This window comes from Chiloscyllium punctatum, chromosome 18, assembly GCF_047496795.1.
Source record: "Chiloscyllium punctatum isolate Juve2018m chromosome 18, sChiPun1.3, whole genome shotgun sequence".
Lineage (NCBI taxonomy): Eukaryota > Metazoa > Chordata > Chondrichthyes > Orectolobiformes > Hemiscylliidae > Chiloscyllium > Chiloscyllium punctatum.
In genome coordinates this window covers 69,001,733-69,028,992 of record NC_092756.1, presented here as the reverse complement: position 1 = coordinate 69,028,992, position 27,260 = coordinate 69,001,733, and the positions used below count along the sequence as shown (strand labels likewise).

General features: G+C 45.3%; 1 protein-coding gene across 3 annotated transcripts in view; it reads right to left on the bottom strand.

The window, feature by feature from the left end:
• The window catches only part of LOC140489166 (protein FAM227A-like), a 136,146-nt gene that overhangs the window by 71,037 nt on the left and 37,849 nt on the right, over positions 1-27,260 (bottom strand). For all 3 annotated transcript variants that reach the window (XM_072588405.1, XM_072588406.1, XM_072588404.1), the window contains exons 9-12: positions 23,785-23,914; positions 18,809-18,925; positions 18,315-18,409; positions 5,466-5,613 (exon numbers count right to left, since the gene is read on the bottom strand). In XM_072588405.1, the coding sequence (XP_072444506.1) occupies positions 5,466-5,613; positions 18,315-18,409; positions 18,809-18,925; positions 23,785-23,914 (490 nt within the window). The remainder of the gene's footprint in view (positions 1-5,465; positions 5,614-18,314; positions 18,410-18,808; positions 18,926-23,784; positions 23,915-27,260) is intronic.

Sequence of the window (27,260 nt, the reverse complement as noted above, 5' to 3'; positions counted from 1 at the left end):
CTGGTCTCGCCCAGTCTAATCCAGTTTACCTTCGGCTGTGGGTGGCAGATTACAGGAATGATATGAAGACATTGGAAAGTGTTCAGATGTGACTTACAAGAATAATTCCAGGAATCAGTTAAGAGCATTATTTGAAGGGGCTGGGACTGTTCTCCTTGGAGTGAAGGAGCTGTGAGGAGGGAGATTTAACATTGCCTCTTACAGAGGAGGTAGTTGGGATTGACTCTGCAATAGCCAGGCATAGGGGGGAGTGCTCTTGGTTATCACTGGCAACGTGCTGCTCACGCTCACCAAGGTGACTGACCTGGGGAGGATATTCAAGTGCTCGGTGGTGTACCCAGCCGTGTCTTTCACCAGGATCAACTGGGTCAAATGTTCTGGACTCCATGGTAGGTAGGTTCCTTGCTGGAGGAGTTACAGATGTTCAGCTGGAGCACCACTCATCTCCTCTATCTGGGAATCTACGTTAGTCTGGCTGAGGGGTCCTGGCTGAAGAACTGGAAGAAGCTGAGGTCAAAGTCTCTGGAACAAGACTGCTCCGAGTGCTATCTTACAGGAGCCGACCTCTGGTCATAAACCAACCGGTGGCCACCGTGTGGTCATTCCGGCTGGTTCCTCTGAACCCTCCTCCTGGTTTTTCCACAAAGGTCCTGAAGATGCTGGTCTTCTTCTTCTGGGTCAAAAGGGATCACTGGGTCATGACAGAGATATGGAGTCTCCCATTGAGGAGGGTGGTCAATTGCTCCACACCCAGGTGTTAACTTTCTGCCTTCAGACCCTGAAGCGATACCTTTACATTTAGCATCCTTGCAGATGGTGTGCCCTGAGGATGTGTTTCTACCACTGGGACTTGCTGCATGGCAGAGGCCTGGGGCTGGGTGCTGGGGAGAATGGCCTGGGCTGGGTGCTGGGTAGATTGGCCTGAGGCTGCGTGCTGGGGAGAATGGCCTGGGGCTGAGTAGATTGGCCTGGGCTGGGGAGAATGACCTCGGGAAAGTACTGGGAGAATGGCCTGGGCTGGGGGGCTGGGGAGCTGGGGAGCTGGGGAAAATGGCCTGGGGCTGGGGGCTGGGGAGAACAGCCTGGGCTGGGGAGAATGGCCTGGGGCTGGGGAGAATGGCCTGGGGCTGGGGAAAATGGCCTGGGGTGTGGGCTGGGGAGAACGGCCTGGGGTGTGGGCTGGGGAGAACGGCCTGGGGCTGGGGAGAATGGCCTGGGGCTGGGGTCTGGGGAGAACGGCCTGGGGCTGGGGGCTGGGGAGAACGGCCTGGGGCTGGGGTCTGGGGAGAATGGCCTGGGGCTGGGGGCTGGGGGCTGGGGAGAACGGCCTGGGGCTGGGGGCTGGGGAGAACGGCCTGGGGCTGGGGTCTGGGGAGAATGGCCTGGGGCTGGGGTCTGGGGAGAACGGCCTGGGGCTGGGGGTTGGGGAGAATGGGCTGGGGCTGGGTGGCAGAGGGGGCCTGGGCTGGATGTTGCTGCAGGAACTGTTAAACAGGGCAGCAGTGGACATCCAGCTTGTTGCCAATGCCATCTGTTGCATGAAAATGGTGGTGCTCGAACTCAATGTCATGTAGTTGGAGGATCCTGCCATTCACTGAGTACTCCCTTGTCCTGTTCCTTATTCCAAAGTGCAACATCTCCCAATTTTCAGGGTTAAATTCTATCTGCTACTGATCTGCACCTCTAGCTAACTCCACATCATCTTCCTGGAACTGGGCACCTTTCTCCTCACTGTCAACCACCTGACCATCTATAAACTGACTTCTCATCCCAACTCATCCTCGTCTATATTGATTATATTTATATCACAAACAATAAGGAATCCAGAATTGACCTTGTGGTGTTCATTGGATACTGGCCTTCTACGTCCACCCTCAGACTCCTGCAACTAAGCCAATTTTGGATCCATCTTGTCTAGTTATTTATGTGCTTTTACTTTATCAGTCTCCCATATAAACTATATCAGCTGCACCACCCTCATCGATACACTTGATCGCCTCCTCTGACTACACTAATTCCATTTTCAAGCTTTGGTGACACAAATGAAAATCGAAATATTGCTTCAATGTTATGAGACAGTCTGACTCAACCTCTCTTTTCGGCATGACTTGGGGGAGCCGGTGTTGGACTGGGGTGGACAAGGTTCAAAATCAGGCAGGCAAAAGTGAGGACTGCAGATGCTGGAAACCAGAGTCAAGATCAGAGTGGTGCTAGAAAAACACAGCAGGTCAGGCAGCTTCCAAGGAGCAGGAAAATCGACGTTTCGGGCAAAAGCCCTTCATCAGGAATAGAGGCAGGAAGCCTCCAGGGTGGAGAGATAAACGGGAGTGGGGAGGAGGTAGCAAAGAGTAGCTTCTGGGCAGACGGGTTGCAGTGAGAGACTCACTGAGATTCTTGTGGAGAGAGGAGGAGAACTTCTTCAAGGTAGGCATCCTTGCAAGAGGATTCGCAATAAGGTTAAAATCAACCAGGTAAAATAATCACACAACACCAGGCTAGAGACCAACAGGTTTGTGTGGAAGCACTAGCTCTCAGAGTGCTGCCTGATGAAGGAGCGGTGCTCTGAAAGCTCGTCCTTTTAGGCAGTGAGCTCCAGATGCCAATCATCTCTGGGTGAGAAGAAAATTCTCTTCAACCCTCCTCTTAGCTCTTACATTACATTTATCTTCCCTGATTATTGACCCAGCCTCTCCCATCTTTCCTCCTAGCTCAGGCAGCAGGGAAATCTCCTCTGCACTCCTTCCAAGGCAATGACATCCTTCCTATGTGATCAGAACTGCATGCAGTACCCCAGTTACTTACAGTGTGGAAACAGGCCCTTCGGCCCAACAAGTCCACACCGACCCTCCGAAGAGCAACCCACCTAGACCCATTCCCCTACATTTACCCCGTCACCTAACACTACGGCAATTTAGCATGGCCAATTCACCTAACCTGCACATTTTTTTTTGGACTGTGGGAGGAAACCCATGCAGACACGGGGAGAATGTGTAAACTCCACACAGTCAGTTGCCTGAGGCGGGAATTGAACCCGGATCTCTGGCGCTGTGAGCCAGCAGTGCTGACCACTGTGCTGCCCACCAGTTGTGGCCTAAGCAATGTTTTATACAGTTCCAGCATAATCTCTCTGCTTTTGTAGTCTAAGCCTCGGCTAACAAAGGGAAGTATCCCAAATATCACTTAAACGCTACTCTGCTACATTCAGGGATCTGTGGATAGACACACCACTATCCCTTTAATCTTCAGTACCTTCTAGGGTGCCACCATTCATTGTGTAAACCCTTGCCTTGATAGCCCCCCCCCCCCAGTTCATTACCTCACACTTTTCTGGGTTCAATTCCATTTGCCACTGTTCTATACAGCTGACCAGCCCATTGAGACCCTCCTACAGATTATGGCTTTCCTCATTAATATTTTTCACACAACCAATTTTCATGTCACCTGCAAAATCTTCATCGTAGCTCTTACATTTAATTCCAAATTATTAACATACACCATAAACAGCAAGGGCCCCAGAACCAAGCTCTGAAGAAGCCCACTGGAAACCTGCTTCCAATCTCAGAAGCATCCCTTCACCATCACCTCCGCTTCCTAAATCTCAGCAAATACTGGATTCAATATGCTTCCTTGTCTTGGATTCCATCAGCTCATACTTTCCTGACCAGTCTGCTCTGTGGAAGCTTATCAAAAGCCTTGATAAAGTCTATATAGACCATATCAAATATATTACCCTCATTCACACTCCTGGTTACTTCTTCAAAACATTTGATCAAATCTGTCACACACGACTATCCCTGATATATCCATATCACTCCAAATACAGATACATTCTGTCCTTCTCGTATGTTGAGAGAGCATTTGAGTACAGGACTAGGATTCTCTTACCAAACTGTACAGGGCCTTAGTGAGAACACACTTGGAGTATTGTGGACACTTATGGTCCCTTATCTGAAGAGGAATATTCTAGCCATACAGAGAGTGCAACAAAAGCTTATCAGACTGATCTCTGAAATGGCTGGACTGTTAGAGAGGCTGGATAGCATCACTGGAGCATAGGGGGTTGATGGGTGACCTTATTGAAGCCTATAAAATCACGAGGGCCATATATAAGGTGAATAGCAACGGTCTTTCCCCAGGGTAGGGTAGAGGTTTAATGGGATAGGGGCCAAATGCAGGAAGTGGGACTATTTTAGTTTGGAAAACTTGGTTTGGCATGGAGTTGTTGTTTCTGTGCTGTCTGACTCTATGTATGAAGAGAGTGTGGATTGGTCAGGAAAATATTCACCAAGGTTTAGAAAAATAGTAGGGGGGGGGGTGTCTCATAGAAACCTATAAAATTCGAACAGGATTAGACAGGATAAACACAGGAAGGATGTTCAGAATCAGGATCAAGTCTCAGGATACATTTAGGGTTGAGATGGGGAGAAACGTCTTCACCCAGAGTGTAGGAGCCTGTGAAACTCTTTGCCACAGAGATCGGTTGAGGTCAAAACAATGAATATTTTCAGGAGGAGTTAGTTAGGGTTAAAGGGATCAAAAGCAATGGGGAGGCTGTTGGAATAGGGGACAAGGGACTCAGTTGCCATGCTCATATTGAATTGCAGAGCAGGCTCGAAGGGTTGAATGGCCAAATTATGCTCTTAATTTCCATGTATCTATTTTTCTATAGGGCCCTGTTAACTCCTCCCTTGCCATTTTCAACAGCCTGCAACACATCTCATTTGGGCTAGAGATTTGTCCACTTTTAAAGCTGCAAAATCCTCTCATGACCTCTATCTTTATTTTAATTTTTTTCTAATATTCAACACAAAGCTTCAACACAAACTTTAGAAGGTTCATTTCTTGCGTACACTAAGAATGTACTGAGATATTTCAATAACAGTGAGGACACGAGAAGCCAGCAATCACCAAAAAAGAATGTGAATAACAGATCCTGAGACACCTCCTGTCAAAGAAAAAGTGCAAAAAGCCCTAAATAATTGACTAGAAAAAAATAATCTCTCCTTGGATTTACCTTGCTGGTTCTGATACAAGCATCACTTCAAGTGGTAACCAAAGGTTAGATTAGAAACTACTGAACAGATGTAGTGATGGACAGCACACAATTTATCATAATGTTACAGAAATTTAACTCAATCCATGGATACAAAAATAATAACAAGAAATTTCACTCACTTACAGAAAGAGAGAAATAGGCCATGGATTGGCCATGCAAAAATACCCATAGTGCACAGGGATGTGCAAACTAGGCGGGTTAGCCATGGGAAATACAGGATTACAGGGATAGGGGGGGTGGGCTGGGTGGGATGTTTTCGGAGGGTCAGTGTGGACTCAATGGGCTGAATGACCTGTTTCCACACTCTATTATGTGTGCTGTGCCCATCACGACCCATTCGGCAGTCAAATAGAAATGACTCTTGGTGGGATTATTACTGGTCATTGGAAAGCACACCTCCATAACTCACCAAGAGAGCTTACTGATTTCTTATCGAGCTGCTTGTTGTTGGCTTTCACAAACGAGTTTTTCTGAACCTTTGGATTCCTCTTCGCTTGAATTGAAGAGTTCTGTGACTGCCTGCGCATGGACAGGGAGGACTTGCTGTGTACCGATTGCTGATGAGGAAACAGCGTTAGTGATCAGATCGAAAAAGCCAAAACCCAAGGGATTTCATTCTAATTTAATGGATATCATACAAGCAAATAATTTAACTCTAGAAACCCATTCCAATGCATTGCAGATATCCCCAAAGTGTTCCTTCCTGTAAAAGAAAGGTAAGCTGATAAATTTAATAGATATGGATGAGGAAGTTACCAGAGATTGGTGATGACAATATTTTTCTAAAATTCCCTAGTGACCCTTCAATACCTGCGGGTTGATAGCCCTTCCAGAGTCTGCTCTACATCTTCAGAGGAGAATGACCAATGCACTTCATGCCCTTGAGAGGAATTTAACAAGGCCCAGAGCCATTGCCAACCCCTCCACTGCCTCTGTCACTTGACCATTCATCCCATATCTTGCACAGAATGAGCTGATGTTTCCTTCAATTAAACATTGGGAAAACTGCAGCCATTGATTTTGGCTTCCATCACAAGTTTTGTTCCCTGGTCTGCAGGTCCGTCCCTCTTTCTGATCACTGCCTCAGACTGAACTGGGATTTTGGTAACCACACTGTTCTATTGGAGCCTCAGCTCAGCTTCTCAAAGCCTATGCACCCTGTTACTAAGCCTGGCCACCTAGTCCTTCCAAAGCAGAGCATGACAGGAAATGCTACATCACCTAGTTCACCTTCTCCCATTCAGATGGGTGTTATTGCTGCTGTGAACTAATCACTCCAATCTATCTTTATCAATCAATGATCAATCCAAGGTGAGGAACGTGCCCTAAACAAGTGATGGCAAGCACTGAAAACCAAAGCTCCAAAACAAGCTCTTCTTCCTGGGCACATACACTCACACATGCCAGATCTGAACTTACTCATATACCATATTCCAAATCAGATTTTCTGCAAGAGATATATTTTTGTTTTGCATTTAGTTGAATAAATACTAACTATTTCCAACATGCAAGGTTTGTGAAGGTTTGTAGCTCAGGTTGAGGTTTAGGGTGTAGGTTTGCTCGCTGAGCTGTAGGTTTGATATCCAGACGTTTCATTACCTGGCTAGGTAACATCATCAGTGGGGACCTCCAAGTGAAGCGAAGCTGTTGTCTCCTGCTTTCTATTTATATCTTTCTCCTGGATGGGGTTCCTGGGGTTTGTGGTGATGTCATTTCCTGTTCATTTTCTGAGGGGTTGATAGATGGCATCTGGATCTATGTGTTTGTTTATGGCATTGTGGTTGGAGTGCCAGGCCTCTAGGAATTCTCTGGCATGTCTTTGCTTAGCCTGTCCCTGGATAGATGTGTTGTCCCAGTCGAATTGGTGGTTTCTTTCATCTATGTGTAGGGCTATGAGGGAGAGAGATCGTGTTTTTTGTGGCTAGCTGGTGTTCATGTATCCTGGTGGCTAACTTTCTTCCTGTTTGTCCTACGTAGTGTTTGTGGCAGTCCTTGCATGGAATTTTGTAGATGACGTTGGTTTTGTCTATGGGTTGTTCTTCTTGAATACGTTATATAGGTGGTTCTCCTCTGTTTTCCGAAGTTCATCTTTGCTGCAGTGTGTGGTGGCTCGTTGGAATAGCGTTCTGATACAGCTTCGTTTGTATGTGTTGGGATGGTTGCTGGTGTAGTTAAGTATTTGATCAGTGTTTGTCGGTTTTTTGTATACACAGGTTTGTAGTTCTCCGTTGTCCTTTCTTTCGACTGTGATGTCCAGGAATGTGAGTTTGTTGTCGGTTTCTTCCTCCCTAATGAACTTCATGCCTGTGAGGGTGTTGTTGATGATGGTAAATGTCTCTTCTATCTTGTTTCGTTTTAAGACCATAAGACATAGGAGTGGAAGTAAGGCCATTCGGCCCATCGAGTCCACTCCGCCATTCAATCATGGCTGATGGTCATTTCAACTCCACTTACCCGCATTCTCCCCGTAGCCCTTAATTCCTTGTGACATCAAGAATTTATCAATCTCTGCCTTGAAGACATTTAGTGTCCCGGCCTCCACTGCACTCTGCAGCAATGAATTCCACAGGCCCACCACTCTCTGGCTGAAGAAATGTCTCCGCATTTCTGTTCTGAATTTACCCCCTCTAATTCTAAGGCTGTGTCCACGGGTCCTAGTCTCCTCACCTAACGGAAACAATTTTCTAGCGTCCACCCTTTCCAAGCCATGTATTATCTTGTAAGTTTCTATTAGAACGCCCCTTAATCTTCTAAACTCCAATGAATACAATCCCAGGATCCTCAGCCGTTCCTCATATGTGAGACCTACCATTCCAGGGATCATCCGTGTGAATCTCCGCTGGACACGCTCCAGTGCCAGTATGTCCTTCTTGAGGTATGGGGACCAAAACTGGACACAGTACTCCAAATGGGGCCTAACCAGAGCTTTATAAAGTCTCAGTAGCACAACGGTGCTTTTATATTCCAACCCTCTTGAGATAAATGACAACATTGCATTCGCTTTCTTAATCACGGACTCAACCTGCATGTTTACCTTTAGAGAATCTTCGACTCGCACTCCCAGATCCCTTTGTACTTTGGCTTTATGAATTTTCTCACTGTTTAGAAAGTAGTCCATGCTTGTATTCTTTTTTCCAAAGTGCAAGACCTCGCATTTGCTCACATTGAATTCCATCAGCCATTTCCTGGACCACTCTCCCAAACTGTCTAGATCCTTCTGTAGCCTCCCCACTTCCTCAGTACTACCTGCCTGTCCACCTAACTTTGTATCATCGGCAAACTTCGCGAGAATGCCCCCAGTCCCTTCATCCAGATCATTAATATATAACGTGAACAGCTGCGGCCCCAACACTGAACCTTGTGGGACACCGCTTGTCACCAGCTGCCATTCTGAAAAAGAATCTTTTATCCCAACTCTCTGTCTTCTGTCAGACAGCCAATCCTCAATCCATACCAGTAGCTCACCTCGAACACCATGGGCCCTCACCTTGTTCAGCAGCCTCCCATGTGGCACCTTATCAAAGGCCTTTTGGAAGTCTAGATAGACCACATCCACTGGGTTTCCCTGGTCTAACCTACCTGTCACCTCTTCAAAGAACTCCAACAGGTTTGTCAGGCACGACCTCCCCTTACTAAATCCATGTTGACTTGTTCTAATCCGACCCTGCTCTTCCAAGAATTTAGAAACCTCGTCCTTAATGATGGATTCTAGAATTTTACCAACAACCGAGGTTAGGCTACCTTGTGATGATAAAGGTGTCATCTATGTAGCGGACCCAGATTTTTATTTTGATGGTTGGTAGGGCTGTTTGTTCTAGCCTTTGCATTACCGCTTCTGCTATGAATCCTGATAGCGGAGATCCCATGGGTGTGCCGTTGGTTTGTTTGTAGACTATGTTGTTGAATGTGAAGTAGGTGGTGAGGCACAGGTCCACTCGCTTTATGATGTTTTCGTTGGTAATGTGATTGATGGTGGTTGGAGTGTGTGTGATGGTCTCTTCTAAAAGTGTGGTAAGTGTTTCCTTTGCCAGGTCGATATTGATGGAGGTGAACAGTGCTGTTACGTCGAATGGGATCATTGCTTCGTCTTCCTCTATTTTGGTGTTTTTGATGATTTTTAGGAATTCCTGGGTGGAGTGGATGGAGTGCTGTGTCTCTTCTACTAGGTATTTCAGTCTTGCGTGTAGTTCTTTGGCAGACTGTAAGTTGGTGTTCCGGGTAGTGAGACTATGGGTCCGAGGGGGGCTCCTGGTTTATGGATTTTGGTCGTCCGTAGAATCGTGGGCTATTGGTCCTGTCTAGTTTCATGTTTTGGAATTCCATCTTGTTTACTTGTCCGAAATTGTGTAATTTTCTTCGGAGATATGTAATTTTGTTTCCTAGTTGTGGGGTCGGGTCTAGTGCCACCTGTTGGTCGGTGTTGGTGTTTGCGAGTAGTGCGTTGGCTTTCTCTATGTAGTCCCTTCTGGATGACTGTGAGCTGACCTTTGTCTGCAGGTAATATAACAATGTTTTTGTCTTTTTTGAGGTTTTCTTTTCTTGTGTGTTCAGTTTGTTTCCTTCCCTCTTTCGGCTCAGAGTATGTGCAACTTTTAGAAGAGACCATCACACACACCCCAACCACCATCAATCACATTACCAACGAAAACATCATGAAGCGAGTGGACCTGTGCCTCACCACCCACTTCACCTTCAACAACATAGTCTACAAACAAACCAACAGTACACCCATGGGATCTCCGCTATCAGGATTCATAGCAGAAGCGGTAATGCAAAGACTAGAACAAACAGCCCTACCAACCATCAAAATAAAAATCTGGGTCCGCTACATAGATGACACCTTTATCATCACAAAACGAAACAAGATAGAAGAGACATTTAACATCATCAACAACACCCTCACAGGCATAAAGTTCACCAAGGAGGAAGAAACCGACAACAAACTCACATTCCTGGACGTCACAGTCGAAAGAAAGGACAACGGAGAACTACAAACCTGCGTATATAGAAAACCAACAAACACTGACCAAATACTTAACTACACCAGCAACCATCCCAACACATACAAACAGAGCTGTATCAGAACACTATTCCAACGAGCCACCACATACTGCAGCACAAATGAAAACAGAGGAGAACCACCTTTACAACGTATTCAAGTAGAACGGATACTCAAAAAACAGTGCGCAGATTCCTCAAGAATAAACCACGACAAGCAGACCAAACACAGCCAGAAACCCTAACCACCTTAGCATACATCAAAGAAGTTTCAGAAATGACAGCCAGACTACTAAGACCCCTCGGAATCCTAGTAGCACACAAACCCACCAACACTCTCAAACAAAAACTAACAAACTTAAAAGACCCAGTACAGCCCATGGACAAAACCAATGTCATCAACAAAGTTCCATGCAAGGACTGCCACAAACACTACGTAGGACAAACAGGAAGAAAGTTAGCCACCAGGATACACAAACACCAGCTAGCCACAAAAAACATGACCCTCTGTCCCTCATAGCCCTACACACGGATGAAAGAAACTACCAATTCAACTGGGACAACACATCTATCCTGGGACAGGCTAAGCAAAGACATGCCAGAGAATTCCTAGAGGCCTGGCACTCCAACCACATCGCCATAAACAAGCACATAGATCTAGATACCATCTATCAACCCCTCAGAAAATGAACAGGAAATGACATCACCACAAACCCCATGAACCCCATCCAGGAGAAAGATATAAATAGAAAGGAGGAGACAACAGCTTCGCTTCACTTGGAGGTCGCCACTGATGATGTTACCTAGCCAGGTAATGAAACGTCTGGGTATCGAACCTACAGCTCAGTGAGCAAACCTACACCCTATTTCCAACATCTCCCAAGGAAATCTTTCTGCTCATGGACTATTCACCAGTTGAAATATGGTTCCAGGAATTAAATTTTTAATTTTTTCCACTGTTCTGGATTAGTCAATCTCTGTCCCTGCCTCAGCCTGCCTCCCTAAATACTGTTAAAGTCTCATATCAGACTCAACCATTTAAATGCTTTCCCAGTCAGGTGACCACCTTCTATCCTCCAGACTTCCGCTGTGAGTATCCCAGCTCACACTCAGTTCAAACAGAAACAGAAATTTCTGGAGAAACTCAGCAGGTCTAGCAGCATCCATGGAGAAAAAGCAGAGATAATATTTTGGGTCCAGAATTGATGGTAGCTAGGAAGAGGTGGTACAGACGGAGAATACAGGGGGTGGAGTGATGTGGTGGTAGAGGAGTAAGTGATAAGTAGAGATTGAGTCCAAAGGGAAAGGAAGATACTAAGTCCTGAAAGTTGCAGGATTCCCAAGCGGAAAATGAGCTGCTGTTCTTCCAGCTTGCATTGAGCTTTGCGAGAGCACTAAGCAGGCCTGAGGTAGAGATGTTGGCCTGGGAACATTGTGATGCATTGATACAGCAGGCAGCTGGAAGCTTAGGGTCACCTTTACAGGCAGAACATAGATGTTCTGCAAAGTAGTCACACAGCCTGTGTTTCATTGCCCCAACAATGTCGTAGTAGGAATGAAATTGGATTCTGTACAATAGCGTGGGAATGAGGCAGGGGATGTGTATAACAGAATGGAAATGCGATGAGGTGCTGTATAATAGAGTGGGACGTATATGAGGATCTTTATAATAGCACGGAACTGAAATGGGGCATCTGTATAATATTGTGGGAATGGGACAGGGGGCTGAATAATAGAGTGGGCCTGAGATGAAGGTTTTCTTACAGTGTGTGAATAAGATGGGGTCATTATAACACTGTTATAATGGGAAAGGGACAGTGGTCTGTATAATAGTGTGGGAATGAGACTAGGAGTCTGTATAAGAGTAAAAATGAGTCGGGGGTCTGTACAGCAGCAGGAATGAGATGGGGGTCTGTATAACAGAGTGAGAATGAGGTGGGGGGTCTGTATAACAGAGTGAGAATGAGATGGGGGTCTGTATAACAGAGAGAGAATGAGATGGGGGTCTGTATAACAGAGAGAGAATGAGATGGGGGTCTGTATAACAGAGTGAGAATGAGATGGGGGTCTGTATAACAGAGTGAGAATGAGATGGGGGTCTGTATAACAGAGTGAGAATGAGATGGGGGTCTGTATAACAGTGAGAATGAGGTGGGGGGTCTGTATAACAGAGTGAGAATAGATGGGGGTCAGTATAACAGAGTGAGAATGAGGTGGGGGTCTGTATAACAGAGTGGGAATGAGATGGGGGTCGGTATAACAGTGAGAATGAGGTGGGGGTCTGTATAACAGAGTGAGAATGAGGTGGGGGGGTCTGTATAACAGAGTGAGAATGAGATGGGGGTGTGTATAACAGAGTGAGAATGAGATGTGGGTCTGTATAATAGAGTGAGAATGACGTGGGGGTCTGTATGACTATGAGAATGAGGTGGGGGTCTGTATAACAGACTGAGAATGAGATTGGGGCCAGTATAACAGTGAGATTGAGATGGGGGTCAGTATAATAGTGAGAATGAGGTGGGGGTCAGTATAACAGAGTGAGAATGAGGTGGGGGTCTGTATAACAGTGAGAATGAGATGGGGTCAGTATAACAGTGAGAATGAGATGGGGGTCTGTATAATAGAGTGAGAATGACGTGGGGGTCTGTATGACTATGAGAATGAGGTGGGGGTCTGTATGACAGAGTGAAAATGAAGTGGGGGTCTGTATAACAGACTGAGAATGAGATTGGGGCCAGTATAACAGTGAGATTGAGATGGGGGTCAGTATAATAGTGAGAATGAGATGGGGGTCTGTGCAACACAGAGAATGAGACAGGGGTCTATATAGCACAGTGAGAATGAGATGGGGGTCTATATAACAGTGAGAATGATATGGGGGCATGTATAACAGTGAGAATGAGACAGGGGACTGTATAACAGAGTGAGAGTGAGATGGGGGTCTGTATAGCAGAATGTGAATAAGATGGGGGTCTGTATAACACAGTGAGAATCAGATGGGAGACTGTATAACAGATTGACAATGAGATTGGGGTCTGTATAACAGTGAGAATGAGGTGGGGTCTGTATAACAGATTGAGAATGAGATGTGGGTCGGTATAACAGAGTGAGAATGTGATTCGGGTCTGTATAACACAGTGAGAATGAGATGGGGGTCTGTATAACAGATTGAGGATGAGATGGGGGTCTGTATAACAGATTGAGGATGAGATGGGGGTCTGTATAACAGTGTGGGAATGAGATGGGGGGGTCTGTATAACAGACTGAGAACGAGATGGGGACTGTATAACACAGTGAGAATGAGATTGGGATCTGTGTAACAGTGAGAATGAGATGGGGGTTGGAATAACAGAGTGAGAATGATGTGGCGGTCTGTATAACAGATTGAGAATGAGATGTGGATCAGTAAACAGAGTGAGAATGTGATTCGGGTCTGTATAACAGATTGAGAATGACATGGGGGTCTATATAGCACAGTGAGAATGAGATGCGGGTCTATATAGCACAGTGAGAATGAGATGGGGGTCTGTATAACACAGTGAGAGTGAGATTGGGGTCTGTATAACAGATTGAAAATGGATGGGGGTCTGTATAATAGATTGAGAATGAGATGGGGGTCTGTATAACAGAGTGAGAATGAGATGGGGGTCTGTATAACAGTGAGAATGAAATGGGGGTCTGTATAACAATTTGAGAATGAGATGGGGGTCTGTATAACAGAGAATGAGATGGGGGTTTGTATAACAGAGTGAGAATAAGATGGGGGTCTGTACAACAGTGAGAATGAGATGGGGGTCTGTATAACAGACTGAGAATGAGATGGGGACTGTATAACACAGTGAGAATGTGATGGGGGTCTGTATAACACAGTGAGAATGAGAAGGAGGTCTATATAACAGAGTGAGAATCAGATGGGGATCTGTATAACAGTGAGAATGAAATGGGGGTCTGAATAACAGATTGAGAATGAGATAGGGGTCTGTATAACAGATTGAGAATGTGATGGGGATCTGTATAACAGTGAGAATGAGAAGGAGGTCTATATAACAGAGTGAGAATCAGATGGGGATCTGTATAACAGAGTGAGAATGAGATGGGGGTCTGTGTAACAGAGTGAGAATGAGGTAGGGGTGTGTATAACAGATTGAGAATGAGATGGGGGTCTGTATAACAGAGTGAGAATGAGATGAGGGTCTGTAGAACAGTGAGAATGAGATGGGGTCTGTATAACAGAGTGAGAATGAGATGAGGGTCTGTAGAACAGTGAGAATGAGATGGGGTCTGTACAACAGAGTGAGAATGAGATGGGGGTCTGTGTAACAGAGTGAGAATGAGATGGGGGTCTGTGTAACAGAGTGAGAATGAGGTGGGGGTCTGTATAACAGAGTGAGAATGAGATGGGTGTCTGTGTAACAGAGTGAGAATGAGGTGGGGGTCTGTGTAACAGAGTGAGAATGAGGTGGGGGTCTGTGTAACAGAGTGAGAATGAGGTGGGGGTCTGTGTAACAGAGTGAGAATGAGGTGGGGGTCTGTGTAACAGAGTGAGAATGAGGTGGGGGTCTGTATAACAGAGTGAGAATGAGATGGGGGTCTGTATAACAGAGTGAGAATGAGATGGGGGTCTGTGTAACAGAGTGAGAATGAGGTGGGGGTCTGTATAACAGTGAGAGAATGAGATGGGGGTCTGTATAACAGAGTGAGAATGAGATGGGGGTCTGTATAACAGTGAGAATGACATGGGAGTGTGTATAACAGTGTGGGAATGAGATGGGGGGCCTGTATAACAGAGTGAGAATGATGTGGGGGGGTCTGTATAGCACAGCAAGAAAGTGATGGGGGTTCTATATGACAGTGAGAATGAGGTGGGAGTGTGTAAAACAGTGAGAATGAGATGGGGGTCTGTATAACAGTGAGAATGAGATGGGGGTCTGGTCTGTATAACAGAGTGAGAGTGAGATAGGGGTCTGTATAACAGTGAGAATGAAATGGGGGTTTGTATAACAGTGAGAATGAGGTGGGGAGTCTGTAAAACAGAGAGAATGAGGTGGGGAGTCTGTATAGCACAGTGAGAAAGTGATGGGGGTTCTATATGACAGTGAGAATGAGATGGGAGTCTGTAAAACAGTGAGAATGAGATGGGAGTCTGTAAAACAGTGAGAATGAGATGGGAGTCTGTGTAACAGAGAGAGAATGAGATGGGGGTCTGTGTAACAGAGAGAGAATGAGATGGGGGTCTGTGTAACAGAGAGAGAATGAGATTGGGGTCTGTATAACAGTGAGAATGAGATGGGGGTCTGTATAACAGTGAGAATGAGATGTGGGTCTGTATAACAGAGTGGGAATGAGATGGTGGTCTGTATAACAGAGTGAGAATGAGATGAGGGTCTGTATAAGAGTGACAATGAGATGGGGGTCTGTATAACAGTGAGAATGAGATGTGGGTCTGTATAACAGAGTGAGAATGAGATGAGGGTCTGTATAACAGTGAGAATGAGATGTGGGTGTGTATAACAGAGTGAGAATGAGATGTGGGTCTGTATAACAGAGTGAGAATGAGATGAGGGTCTGTATAACAGTGAGAATGAGGTGGGAGTTTGTAAAACAGTGAGAATGAGATGGGGGTCTGTATAACAGTGAGAATGAGGTGGGGGTGTGTATAACAGAGTGAGAATGAGATGGGGGTCTGTATAACAGTGAGAATGAGGTGGGGGTGTGGATAACAGTGAGAATGAGATGTGGGTGTCTATAACAGAGTGAGAATAAGATGGGGGTCTGTATAACAGTGAGAATGAGATGTGGGTCTGTATAACAGTGAGAATGAGGTGGGGGTCTGTATAACAGTGAGAATGAGATGTGGGTCTGTATAACAGAGTGGGAATGAGATGTGGGTCTGTATAACAGAGTGAGAATGAGATGAGGGTCTGTATAACAGTGAGAATGAGATGGGGGTCTGTATAACAGAGTGAGAATGAGATGAGGGTCTGTATAACAGTGAGAATGAGATGTGGGTCTGTATAACAGTGAGAATGAGGTGGGGGTGTGTATAACAGAGTGAGAATGAGATGTGGGTCTGTATAACAGAGTGAGAACGAGATGAGGGTCTGTATAACAGTGAGAATGAGATGTGGGTCTGTATAACAGAGTGAGAATGAGATGAGGGTCTGTATAACAGTGAGAATGAGATGTGGGTGTGTATAACAGAGTGAGAATGAGATGAGGGTCTGTATAACAGTGAGAATGAGATGGGGGTCGTATAACAGTGAGAATGAGATGGGGGTCTGTATAACAGAGTGGGAATGAGATGGTGGTCTGTGTAACAGAGTGAGAATGAGGTGGGGGGTCTGTATAACACAGCGAGAAAGAGATGGGGGGTCTGTATGACAGTGAGAATGAGATGGGGGTCTGTATAACAGAGTGGGAATGAGATGGTGGTCTGTGTAACAGAGTGAGAATGAGGTAGGGGGTGTATAACAGATTGAGAATGAGATGGGGGTCTGTATAACAGAGTGAGAATGAGGTGAGGGTCTGTATAACAGAGTGAGAATGAGATGGGGGTCTGTATAACAGAGTGAGAATGAGATGGGGGTCTGTATAACAGAGTGAGAATGAGATGAGGGTCTGTAGAACAGTGAGAATGAGATGGGGTCTGTACAACAGAGTGAGAATGAAATGTGGGTCTGAATAACAGATTGAGAATGAGATAGGGGTCTGTATAACAGAGTGAGAATGAGATGGAGGTCTGTATAACAGAGAGAATGAGATGAGGGTCTGTATAACAGAGTGAGAATGAGATGGGGGTCTGTATAACAGAGTGAGAATGAGATGGGGGTCTGTGTAACAGAGTGAGAATGAGGTGGGGGTCTGTATAACAGAGTGAGAATGAGGTGGGGGTCTGTGTAACAGAGTGAGAATGAGATGGGGGTCTGTGTAACAGAGTGAGAATGAGATGGGGGTCTGTGTAACAGAGTGAGAATGAGATGGGGGTCTGTGTAACAGAGTGAGAATGAGATGGGGGTCTGTGTAACAGAGTGGGAATGAGATGGGGGGCCTGTATAACAGAGTGAGAATGAGGTGGGGGGGTCTGTATAGCACAGCAAGAAAGTGATGGGGGTTCTATATGACAGTGAGAATGAGGTGGGGGTCTGTATAACAGAGAGAGAATGAGATGGGGGTCTGTATAACTGTGAGAATGAGATGGGGGTCTGTATAACAGTGAGAATGAGATGGGGGTCTGTATAACTGTGAGAATGAGATGGGGGTCTGTATAACTGTGAGAATGAGATGGGGGTCTGTATAACAGTGAGAATGAGATGGGGGTCTGGTCTGTATAACAGAGTGAGAGTGAGATAGGGGTCTGTATAACAGAGTGAGAATGAAATGGGGGTTTGTATAACAGTGAGAATGAGGTGGGGAGTCTGTAAAACAGTGAGAATGAGGTGGGGAGTCTGTATAGCACAGTGAGAAAGTGATGGGGGTTCTATATGACAGTGAGAATGAGATGGGAGTCTGTAAAACAGTGAGAATGAGATGGGAGTCTGTAAAACAGTGAGAATGAGATGGGGGTCTGTATAACAGTGAGAATGAGATGAGGGTCTGTATAACACAGCGAGAAAGAGATGGGGGGTCTGTATGACAGTGAGAATGAGGTGGGAGTTTGTAAAACAGTGAGAATGAGATGGGGGTCTGTATAACAGTGAGAATGAGGTGGGGGTGTGTATAACAGAGTGAGAATGAGATGTGGGTCTGTATAACAGAGTGAGAATGAGATGAGGGTCTGTATAACAGTGAGAATGAGATGAGGGTCTGTATAACAGTGAGAAAGAGATGTGGGTCTGTATAACAGAGTGAGAATGAGATGAGGGTCTGTATAACAGTGAGAATGAGATGGGGGTCGTATAACAGTGAGAATGAGGTGGGGGTCTGTATAACAGAGTGAGAATGAGATGGGGGTCGTATAACAGAGTGAGAATGAGGTGGGGGTGTGTATAACAGAGTGAGAATGAGTTGGGGGTCTGTATTACAGAGTGAGAATGAGATGAGGGTCTGTATAACAGAGTGAGAATGAGATGTGGGTCTGTATAACAGTGAGAATGAGATGGGGGTCAGTATAACAATAGGAATGAAATGGTGAGGTCCTTTACAACAAGTGTCAGTGGGATGGTGTATAATTTTGCAGTTGCATGATCTCCTCAATACATCATTCTGCATGTTTTTAACAGTGCTGTCAGAGTCACAGAGTGACTGATTTGTCCTTTCTCACCTCACTGTTGACTGAAGGCCCTGCGGACCGCTTGGATTCAGCATTGCAGCACTCTTTGCTGGTTGAATGGAGGTCAATCAGGGATAGCTTCATTCCTGCAATATCAATAAATGGTCTGCTGATACCAACTAGTCCACCGGAAATTCCGACTGTACATGTTCAGATCCAAATTCCTTGGACATAAAGGCATCTGTTTGCAGACTGCCCATTCACATGCACAATCCGTGATCAAATAGTTAATGAAATAACTCAAACGATTAGGTCTGATTTTCACAATTGGTAACCAACAAGGAAATCAAGCAGAATCATTTTTAAAGAAGCATTGTCCTTCTGTCTTCTTGTCCTCTCCCACCATTTCTTTGAACCCCACTCCCCTTTACTTTCTCATTATTTCCCTCTCTCTGTCCATTCCTCAATCCCATTCCTCAACTTCTGTTTCTTCCCACACCCCACGTTGAATGCCCTCTCACCCACCCTCTTCCCCTCCTGCTCACCCATGTTTTTATCGTGGTCTGTGTCTTGTGTTGTCCGCGATTTCATATCTTTCACCTCCTGTGGCAGTAAAATATCATAATTCCAGTTGTTATAAATCCTTGGTGTTGGCCGCACGCCTGGAAAAAAATGAAACAATGCTCATTCTGGATGGTGGATGGACTGGCAGCAACACAGGGCTCAGCTGAGACAGAGAGAGAGAGAGAGAGAGAGATAGCGGAGGAAAGAAGGGATAATGGAGAAAGGGCGATAGAGGGTGAGGAATACAGGGGAGACAAGGAGAGAGAGAGAGAGAGAGAGAGACAGTGATGGGATGGAGACAGAGTGGGAGCTTGAACACAGTGGAATTGAAAGCAGGTGGAAAGATTTGGGTGTTGGGCAAGTGGAGGCAGGAGGAGGGAGAGTGAGTGTAACAAACATGAATGAGGAGCAGAATAGGCCATTTGGCCCTTCAAGCCTGCTTCACCTTTCAATAAAATCATAGCTTCCTTCATTTATCCTATCTAGTTCTATTAGAATTGTATAGATTTGTATGAGATTCTGCCTTCATTATTTTAAACTTCAATGGATGTAGTCTAAACCCATCCAGTTCCTTTTCATACATCAGGAATCAGTCTGGCAAACCTTCATTGCACTCCCTGTATGGCCAGAATGTTTTTCCTCAGATAAAGAGACCAAATCTGCACACTATAACTCCAGTTATAGTCTTACCAAGGTCCTATCCAATTGCAGCAAGACGTCCCAGCTCCTGCCCTCGAATCCTAGTGTTATGAAGGCCAATATACCTTTTGCCTTCTTCACCCCCTATTCTACTTGCTTGTTTACTCTGAGCGACTGATGCACAATGACTCCCCGACTTCCAGGTCTCATTGCACCTTCCCTTTCATCATGTATCACCACTCCGATAATAATAATTCACGATCCTGTTTTTGCTACCCGAGTGGATAACCTCACACCTATCCACATTACGTTGCATCTGCCATGCACTTGCCCTCTCACTCAACTTGTCCAAATGACTCGGAAGCATCTCTACATCCTCCTCACAGTTCACCCACCACCCAACTGAGTGTCACCTGAAAATCTGGAGATATTACGTTTAGTTCCCTGATCCAAATCTTTAACCTATATTGTGAATAGTTGGTGTCCAAGCACTGATTGCTGTGATATCCCAGTAGTCACTGGCTGTGACTTAGAAAAATATCCATCTTTTCCTACTCTTTGCTTCCTGTCAGTCAACCAGTTTTCTCTTTGTGTCAGTACACTAACCCGAATCCCATGCCCTTTAATTTTACACGCTAATCCCTTATGAGAAACCTTATTGAAAGCCACCTTCCCCTTTCGTAAGTCCATTGCTGATTCTGTCCAAACCATTTTCCCAATGCTTTGCTATGAAATATTTTAAACGATTCTAGAGTTTTTCCCATTAAGGATGTCAGGCTAGGAGGAGAAGAGAAAGAGGGAAAGGAGGACATGGAGAGGGAATGGAAAGGCAGAACGGAGTATGAAAGAGGACATGTGCAGAAGGAACAAGGGAGGCAGAGATTTCAATGGGAAGGGAAGATGAACGAGGAGCTTGGGAAAAGCTCTATATATAAACGGCATGCCCTTTCTGTCACACAGACACAGAATCACTCTCGGTATGTGAAGGAGGGAGGGCGAGGGAGACTCCGAGTGATTGTGCTGCAATTTCCTACCATAGTCCATTGGCGTGCCTCCCATTGGATTTCCATCCCATCTCCCCCTTCACTGAGAACCCTGCAATTCATCAGCATCATCTGCACCAGAATCATCTTTAAAACCCACCGAGCAGCCAGAGAAACCCTGTTAGTTTGGAGCTGCCCTGCAAGGTTAGGACATATGCTCCAGACACAGCAGGTCAGGGGAACCTGGCTCACCACTTTGTGGCAGGGACCTGGAGATCCTGCAGGATGAGATGGTGAAGCCACAGGACTCCCTGTCCCCCCAGTGACCAGCAGCAGACATCACAACAGCAGACCACGCCGGCTTGGTCTGAGGTTGCTACATAAATGCTCACCACTGCAGGACAAAGAACAATGATATTGTTACCATCCTTTCAGATACCTCTGAGTCAAATAGCATGGAAACAGACCTTCAGCACAACTCGTCCATGCCGACCAGTTTCCTGATGAAGTTGATTTTCCTGTTCCTCGGATGCTGCCTGACCTGCTGTGCTTTTCTGGCACCACTCTTATCTTGACTCTACTCTCCAGCATCTGCAGTATCCATTTCTGCCTAAGAGCTGGACAATATCCAGGTTTGGGCTGACAAGTGGCAAGTCACATTTGTGCCACACAATGGAGGTTATGACCATCATCAATAAGAGACAAATCTAACCACTGCCCCTTGACAGTCAATGGTGTTATCATCACTGAATCCCTCACAATCAGCATCCTGGGAGTTATCATTGATCAGAAACTCAACTGGACTCACCACATAAATGCAGTGGGTAGAAGAGCAGGTCAGAGGTTGGGATACTTTGGCAAGTAACTCACCTCTTGACTCCCAAAAGCCTATTCACCATCTACAAGGCCCAAGTCAGGAGTGTGATGGAGTATCCCCATCTGGATGAGTGCTGCCCCAATAAAATTCAGAAGCTTGATACCATCCAGGACAAAACAACCAACTTGATTTGCACTGTATACACCGAGCATCCACTCCCCCCTCCACTGACATTCAGTCGCAGCAGTGTGTATTATCTACAAGATGCACTGCAGAAATTCACCAAAGACCCTCAGACAGCATCTTCCAAACCCACAACCATTTCCAATCTAGAAGGACAAGGGTTGCAGATATATGGGAACATCAGCATCTCCAAGTTCCCACCAAGCCACTCGCCATCCTGACGTTTGACCATCGTTGTAGCTGGATCTAGATCCTGGAATTCCCTCCCTAATGGCATTGTGGGTCAAACAAAGCAGGTGGACTGCAGCAGTTCAAAATGGCAGCTCACTCCTCCCTTCCCAAGGGCAGCTAGGGATGGGCAGTAAATGCTGGCCAGCCCACATCCCACATCCCACAAACGAATAATTTAAAAATAATTTTAAAAAAAACCTGCTTGCTGACACTTAGTTTCAGTTCCGCCAGGGTCATTGGGCTCCTGATTTTATTATAGCCTTGGTTCGAACAAGGATAAAAGAACTTAACTGCTGAGATATGGTGAGGGTGACTGTTTGGAACTCAAGGAAGCATTTGACCAACCACGGCATTAAGGAGCCCTAGCACTACTGGAGTCAATTGGAATCAGGGGAAAACTCTATGCTGGTTGGAATCATGTTTACCCCAAGGAAGATGATTGTGGTTGTTGGAGGCTAATCATATCAGAGCATCTCTGCAGGAGGGAGTTCCTCAGAGTATCTTCAGCTGCTTCATCAGTTATCTTGTTTCCATCATGGATCAGAACTGGGGATATTTGTAGATGATTACACAATGTTCAGTATCATTCATGACTCTTCAGATAATTGAAGACTTTCTCCATATCAGCAAGATCTGGTAACATACAGGCTTGGGTTGACAAGTGGCAGGTAACATTTAAGAAACACAAGTGGCGGGCAATGACCATTTCCAAATGTACAGAATCCAACCATTTCCCCTTGAAATTCAATGGCAGTATGAATTCTGAATGCCCCACTGTCAACATTCTGGAAGTTACCATTAACTAGAAACTGAAGTGGACCAGCCATATAAATGCTTTAGTTACATGATCAGGTCAGAGGCTAGGATGTCTGTGGTAAGTAACTCACTGCCAGACTCTCCAAATTCTGGTCCACCACCTAGAAAACATGGGTCAGGAGTGTGATTGAATGCTCCCCATTTGGTCACACACTTCCTCTCTGGAGAATTAATCTATGACTAATTTGTTAAACGTAATTTCCATGTAGTTTTCAGCTCTGCAAGTGCACCACAGTGACTCCAGCTGCTGCTCAAGTTCCAAAACCCAAAGCTCAGATTTTTATAGTGGAGACACTTCCCTTATCTAGACTCGACAACTCCCCAATTGGCACAGGATGGGCATCCCGCATCGGTGAGTTGTCCTGCAATGTCTCAAGTTCTTTTAGATTATCAAAATAATATATACGGTACAGTCACATACAAACCATATTCTGAAGTGTTTAATTGTCCACTGGCAGTAGTATTGGTTATTCAGGGGAAAGTTCCTGACGGATGAATCCCACCCATCTCCCAGGACTACGCCTGTATCCCTATTCTTTCTTGGTATTGGATCATTGGCTCCATTAATCAATCCCAGTACCTACATCTGCTCCCTTTTGGTAATGGACCAATCTAGCCCCTCAACCCCCAGTCCCTCTGGGCAATGGATCATCTGCATTAGACCCCTCTTCCCAAGCCCTTGGGTAATGGATCATGCCTGGCTGTAAAACAATGGCAGGTTAGTTAGTTTTTGCCTTTGCTGTTGAAGGTAGATCTGGGATAGCACACGGAAACATGCTCATCCCTCTCCTGAGTATCATATCTCAGAACAGGAATGGCTGTGTAATGAAGTGACAGAGAAATGATGTGTGCACCACAGGTCTTTTGGGAGCTCTGTACATGACAGGGGTACAACTTTAGGAAGTTACATGAAATATCAGGATGAACCAGGAAAGGCACCACAACTTTAAGCAACTATTGACCTTCCTTGTTTTGAGATGCCTCTTCCCATCCAACCTACCTTCACTCCACCTCTACAAAGCCAAAAAAGCTGAGGAATTGTCCATTTGTAGAGAAGAAACTAAGGGTGAGAAAGTTGAAAAACAACCACCTGTTCTATGTGGCACAGTAAGACTCAGCTATAATGAGTGAAACCTCTATGTGATTACTGGATCCCGGTCTCTGTACCTTGTAAAATACATGACCCCTGCATCCCACTTTCTATATACTCCCTCTTAATTCTCCATACTCGTGATCATCTCATACACAGCACCATGCATACACCCACATAATATATAACATTCTTTACCTCCAAACCATTGATACACGATGTTGCACAGTTGAGATCTGAAATCATGATTGTGAAACTGCACCCAAGACTGGGGAAAACTGCAGCAGAAGCTGGCATACACAGCCTGACTGAGAGTGCTGGGCAAGTCCTGAGGGCAATGAGATAAAACATGAGAAATAACAGCAAGAACATTAAGAATTTAGAAGCCACACCAGCCACTGGAAGTTTGCCTCAGTCAACAAGGCCACCAGACTGTGTTTAACAAAGAGAAGGGGGAGATGATGACAGTCCAGACTTAGATCTGCACTTCTCTCTTTTGGTCCTATTCCGGCCTGTAGCATTGGTCACTGATGTTCTCTCTCAGCAACCAGTTTTAAAAACATTGGGGTGCACAGTTCCCTCACACAGACCAGGTTTGGGCATTTCTCAGATAGACTGTGGATAAATCTTCAAATTAATTCTGTCCAGGGACAGCACATAACTATTTGATGACTTGTGCCAGGAGGACAATCCTTTGACTGTTTGTTCATGATGCTGGACAGCTCCAACTGTTGGAAAGACCCTTGCACTGAAAGGTTACAAAACAAAATTAGGGCCCTAATTGTTAGGAACCGCATATTTCTCCTATTAGATTATTTACCTATTTATCTAAAATACTGGGAGAAATATGTAAATTGAAAATCTAGTGCAGTTATGGGGTACATTTTCAGCTCTACATGACTGTGTGCTTTTGGAGCAGTGAGATTGTTACACTGTTGAGACACAGTGGTACTGGGAGTCTTTGGGTTAAGGAAAAATGGCCTGACAACAGTCCTCGAGTTGGTCCAGCTCTAGTTTGTTATAGTCGTACGAGGTCAGTGCAGCCAGAAACATTCACAGCCAACAAACAGAAAACATCTTGTTCTCCCTTCTCTTTGTGTGTGTGAAAAGACAAAAAAAACTAGAGACTTAAAAGAAGAAAGTCTAATTTAAGAAATGACCTTTGTCCACTTAATCAGCTATTGAATCGGAGAATGACCATTGTTCTGTTCACAACATCACATATCACTGCTAAACTCTAAATAATTGAGAGCAATACCTCTTCAACTTGTGATGTAGACTTTGGTCTGTAGAAAGCTTTTTGCCTGTCTATATTTTCTCCGGCCATTATATCAGTGTCTTAGTTGTGAATCAATGTGTGTGTGCTAAAGTGGTATAGTTTAAGTCACCTTGTAATGAATTAGTGATCTTTTTCTCTTTGAATTTGTGAAAGAATATGTTTCTTTACAATAATTAATGGAAGGATTTTGGCAGGGCTGAAAGGACTGAGTTATAGGGAGAGGTTGGACAAGCTAGAACCTTTTTCTTTATGGTGTAGGAGACTGAGGGGGAATCTTATAGAAGTGTATAAGATCATGAGATGTATGGCTAGGGTGAACGTACTCAGTCTTTTTCCCAGGGTTGGGGGATCAAGGACTAGAGGGCATCAGTTTAAGATTAGAGGGAAAAGTATAGAAAGGAACCTGAGGGGGAACCTTTTGTTTTACACAGAAGATGTTTCGCATATGGAATGAGCTGCCAGCAGAAGTGATTGAGGTGGGTACATTAAAAGCATTTCAAAGGCATTTGGACAATTACATGGGTAGGAAAGGGTTAGAAGGATATGGGCCAAGTGCAGGAAAATGGGGTTAGCATGAATGAACTAGTTTGGGCCAAAGGGCCAGTCTCAGTGTTGCAGGACTCTATGACTCTATGAAATCTGGTGCAAATTGCTTTTGTTCTAACTTGTAGTCAGTCAAGTAAATCGATCGTTTTGGTGATCTAATTGGGTAGTTACACATTAGTGGAACAGTGGGGCTCGATTACAGGCACACTCCATCCAACTGAGTTGTAACAGGTCACCTATCTCCATGTGGGCAGACAAAGTGTGCATAATTATATCTTTCAGCAATTTGCCTATAGCTGGAGAATAGCTAATGACCTTGGCTTTTTAAAAAAACTTTTAAAAGAAACAGGCCCTTCGGCCCAACAAGTCCACACCGACCCTCCGAAGAGCAACCCAGCCAGACCCATTCCCCTACATTTACCCCTTCACCTAACACTACGGGCAATTTTGCATGGCCAATTCACCTAGCCTGGACATCTTTGGACTATGGGAGGAAACCAGAGCACCCGGAGGAAACCCACGCAGACACGAGGAGAATGTGCAAACTTCACACAGGCAGTTGCCTGAGGCAGGAATTGAACCTGGGTCTCTGGTGCTGTGAGGCAGCAGTGCTAACCACTGTGCCACCGTGCCTCCCTTTGAGATTTGTGTCAATCTGTTTGAAAATTGGCTTACAGCAGCCTCCTTATAGCCCTTGCTAGATGTCCTGAACCCTGCGAGCTGTCACAAGGGCTCAGCAATCACAGTCTCATTCCTTTGAGCATCCTCAAAAGAATGGTGTCAGGAGCTACACGTTGCTTTGTTTTGAATTCCTTCACATTGACAGTTAAAATATCAGTCTCCACTCTCTGATGTACTAGCTGCGATAGACATCATTTATTGGAGTTAAGGCTGCCACAAAGTGGTCATATAAAACCTTTACCATATACCAGGGATTTACCAGCATGGGTCCTAAATAATTCTTCAACCTTCCTGATCACGCGTCCTCTGACAAACCGGAATAATTTTACTGTTGCTGTTGCAGTTTTCCATTATTGTCTCCAGCTGCTCCAGCTGCAGCTTTTCCTGAGCTTCGGGGAGATCAGATCCTACTCTGCTTCTCCTGAGAATTAGTTTCTTTTACACTCTGAATGGTATGTTTCTCCAGGTCAGGGTCATTCACACTTGATTAGATTACTAGTTTAGCTTTGTCCCACCACATGCTGCATCACCCTGCTCTGTGAAGGCCCCATGGATGAGCTAATTAGAGGGAACTGCAAGACCACACACCTGACAGACCTGGGGCAGGAGCTCCTGGGATAAAACACAGAGGCTGAATCTAACCAGCTCTTGGGCAGCCAAATGAAGATGGGTAACAGGTTTCATGTTAAGTGCCGTTATGAAGGGCCAGTAAACAGGGTCAGAGGGCACTTGCTGCTTGAAGATATTGTCAGCTGCATTGAGCTGGCCTCCCTGTGGTAGTTTGGGGGGGGATGGTATTGTTGAAACTGAAAGCTCCATGACTCAGGTAGAGGGGAGACTGGGGAAGGCAATGGCCTAATGGTACTGTCACTAGATTGTTAATCCAGAGACCCCAGGTAATGGTCTGGGGACCTGGAGTCAAACCCCGCCATGGCAGGTGGTTTAATTTAAACTCAGTAAAAGCTGGAAGTAAGAGTTTAATGATGACCGTGAATCCATTGTCATTTATTGTAGGAACCCACCTGCTTCACTAATTCCTTTAGGGAATGAATCTGGCCTCTACGTGACTCCAACAATGTGGTTGCCTCTTAACTGCTCTCTGGGCAATTAGGGATGGCTACTACATGCTGGTTTGGCTAGTGATGCCCTTCTCCTGTGAAGGAATTGA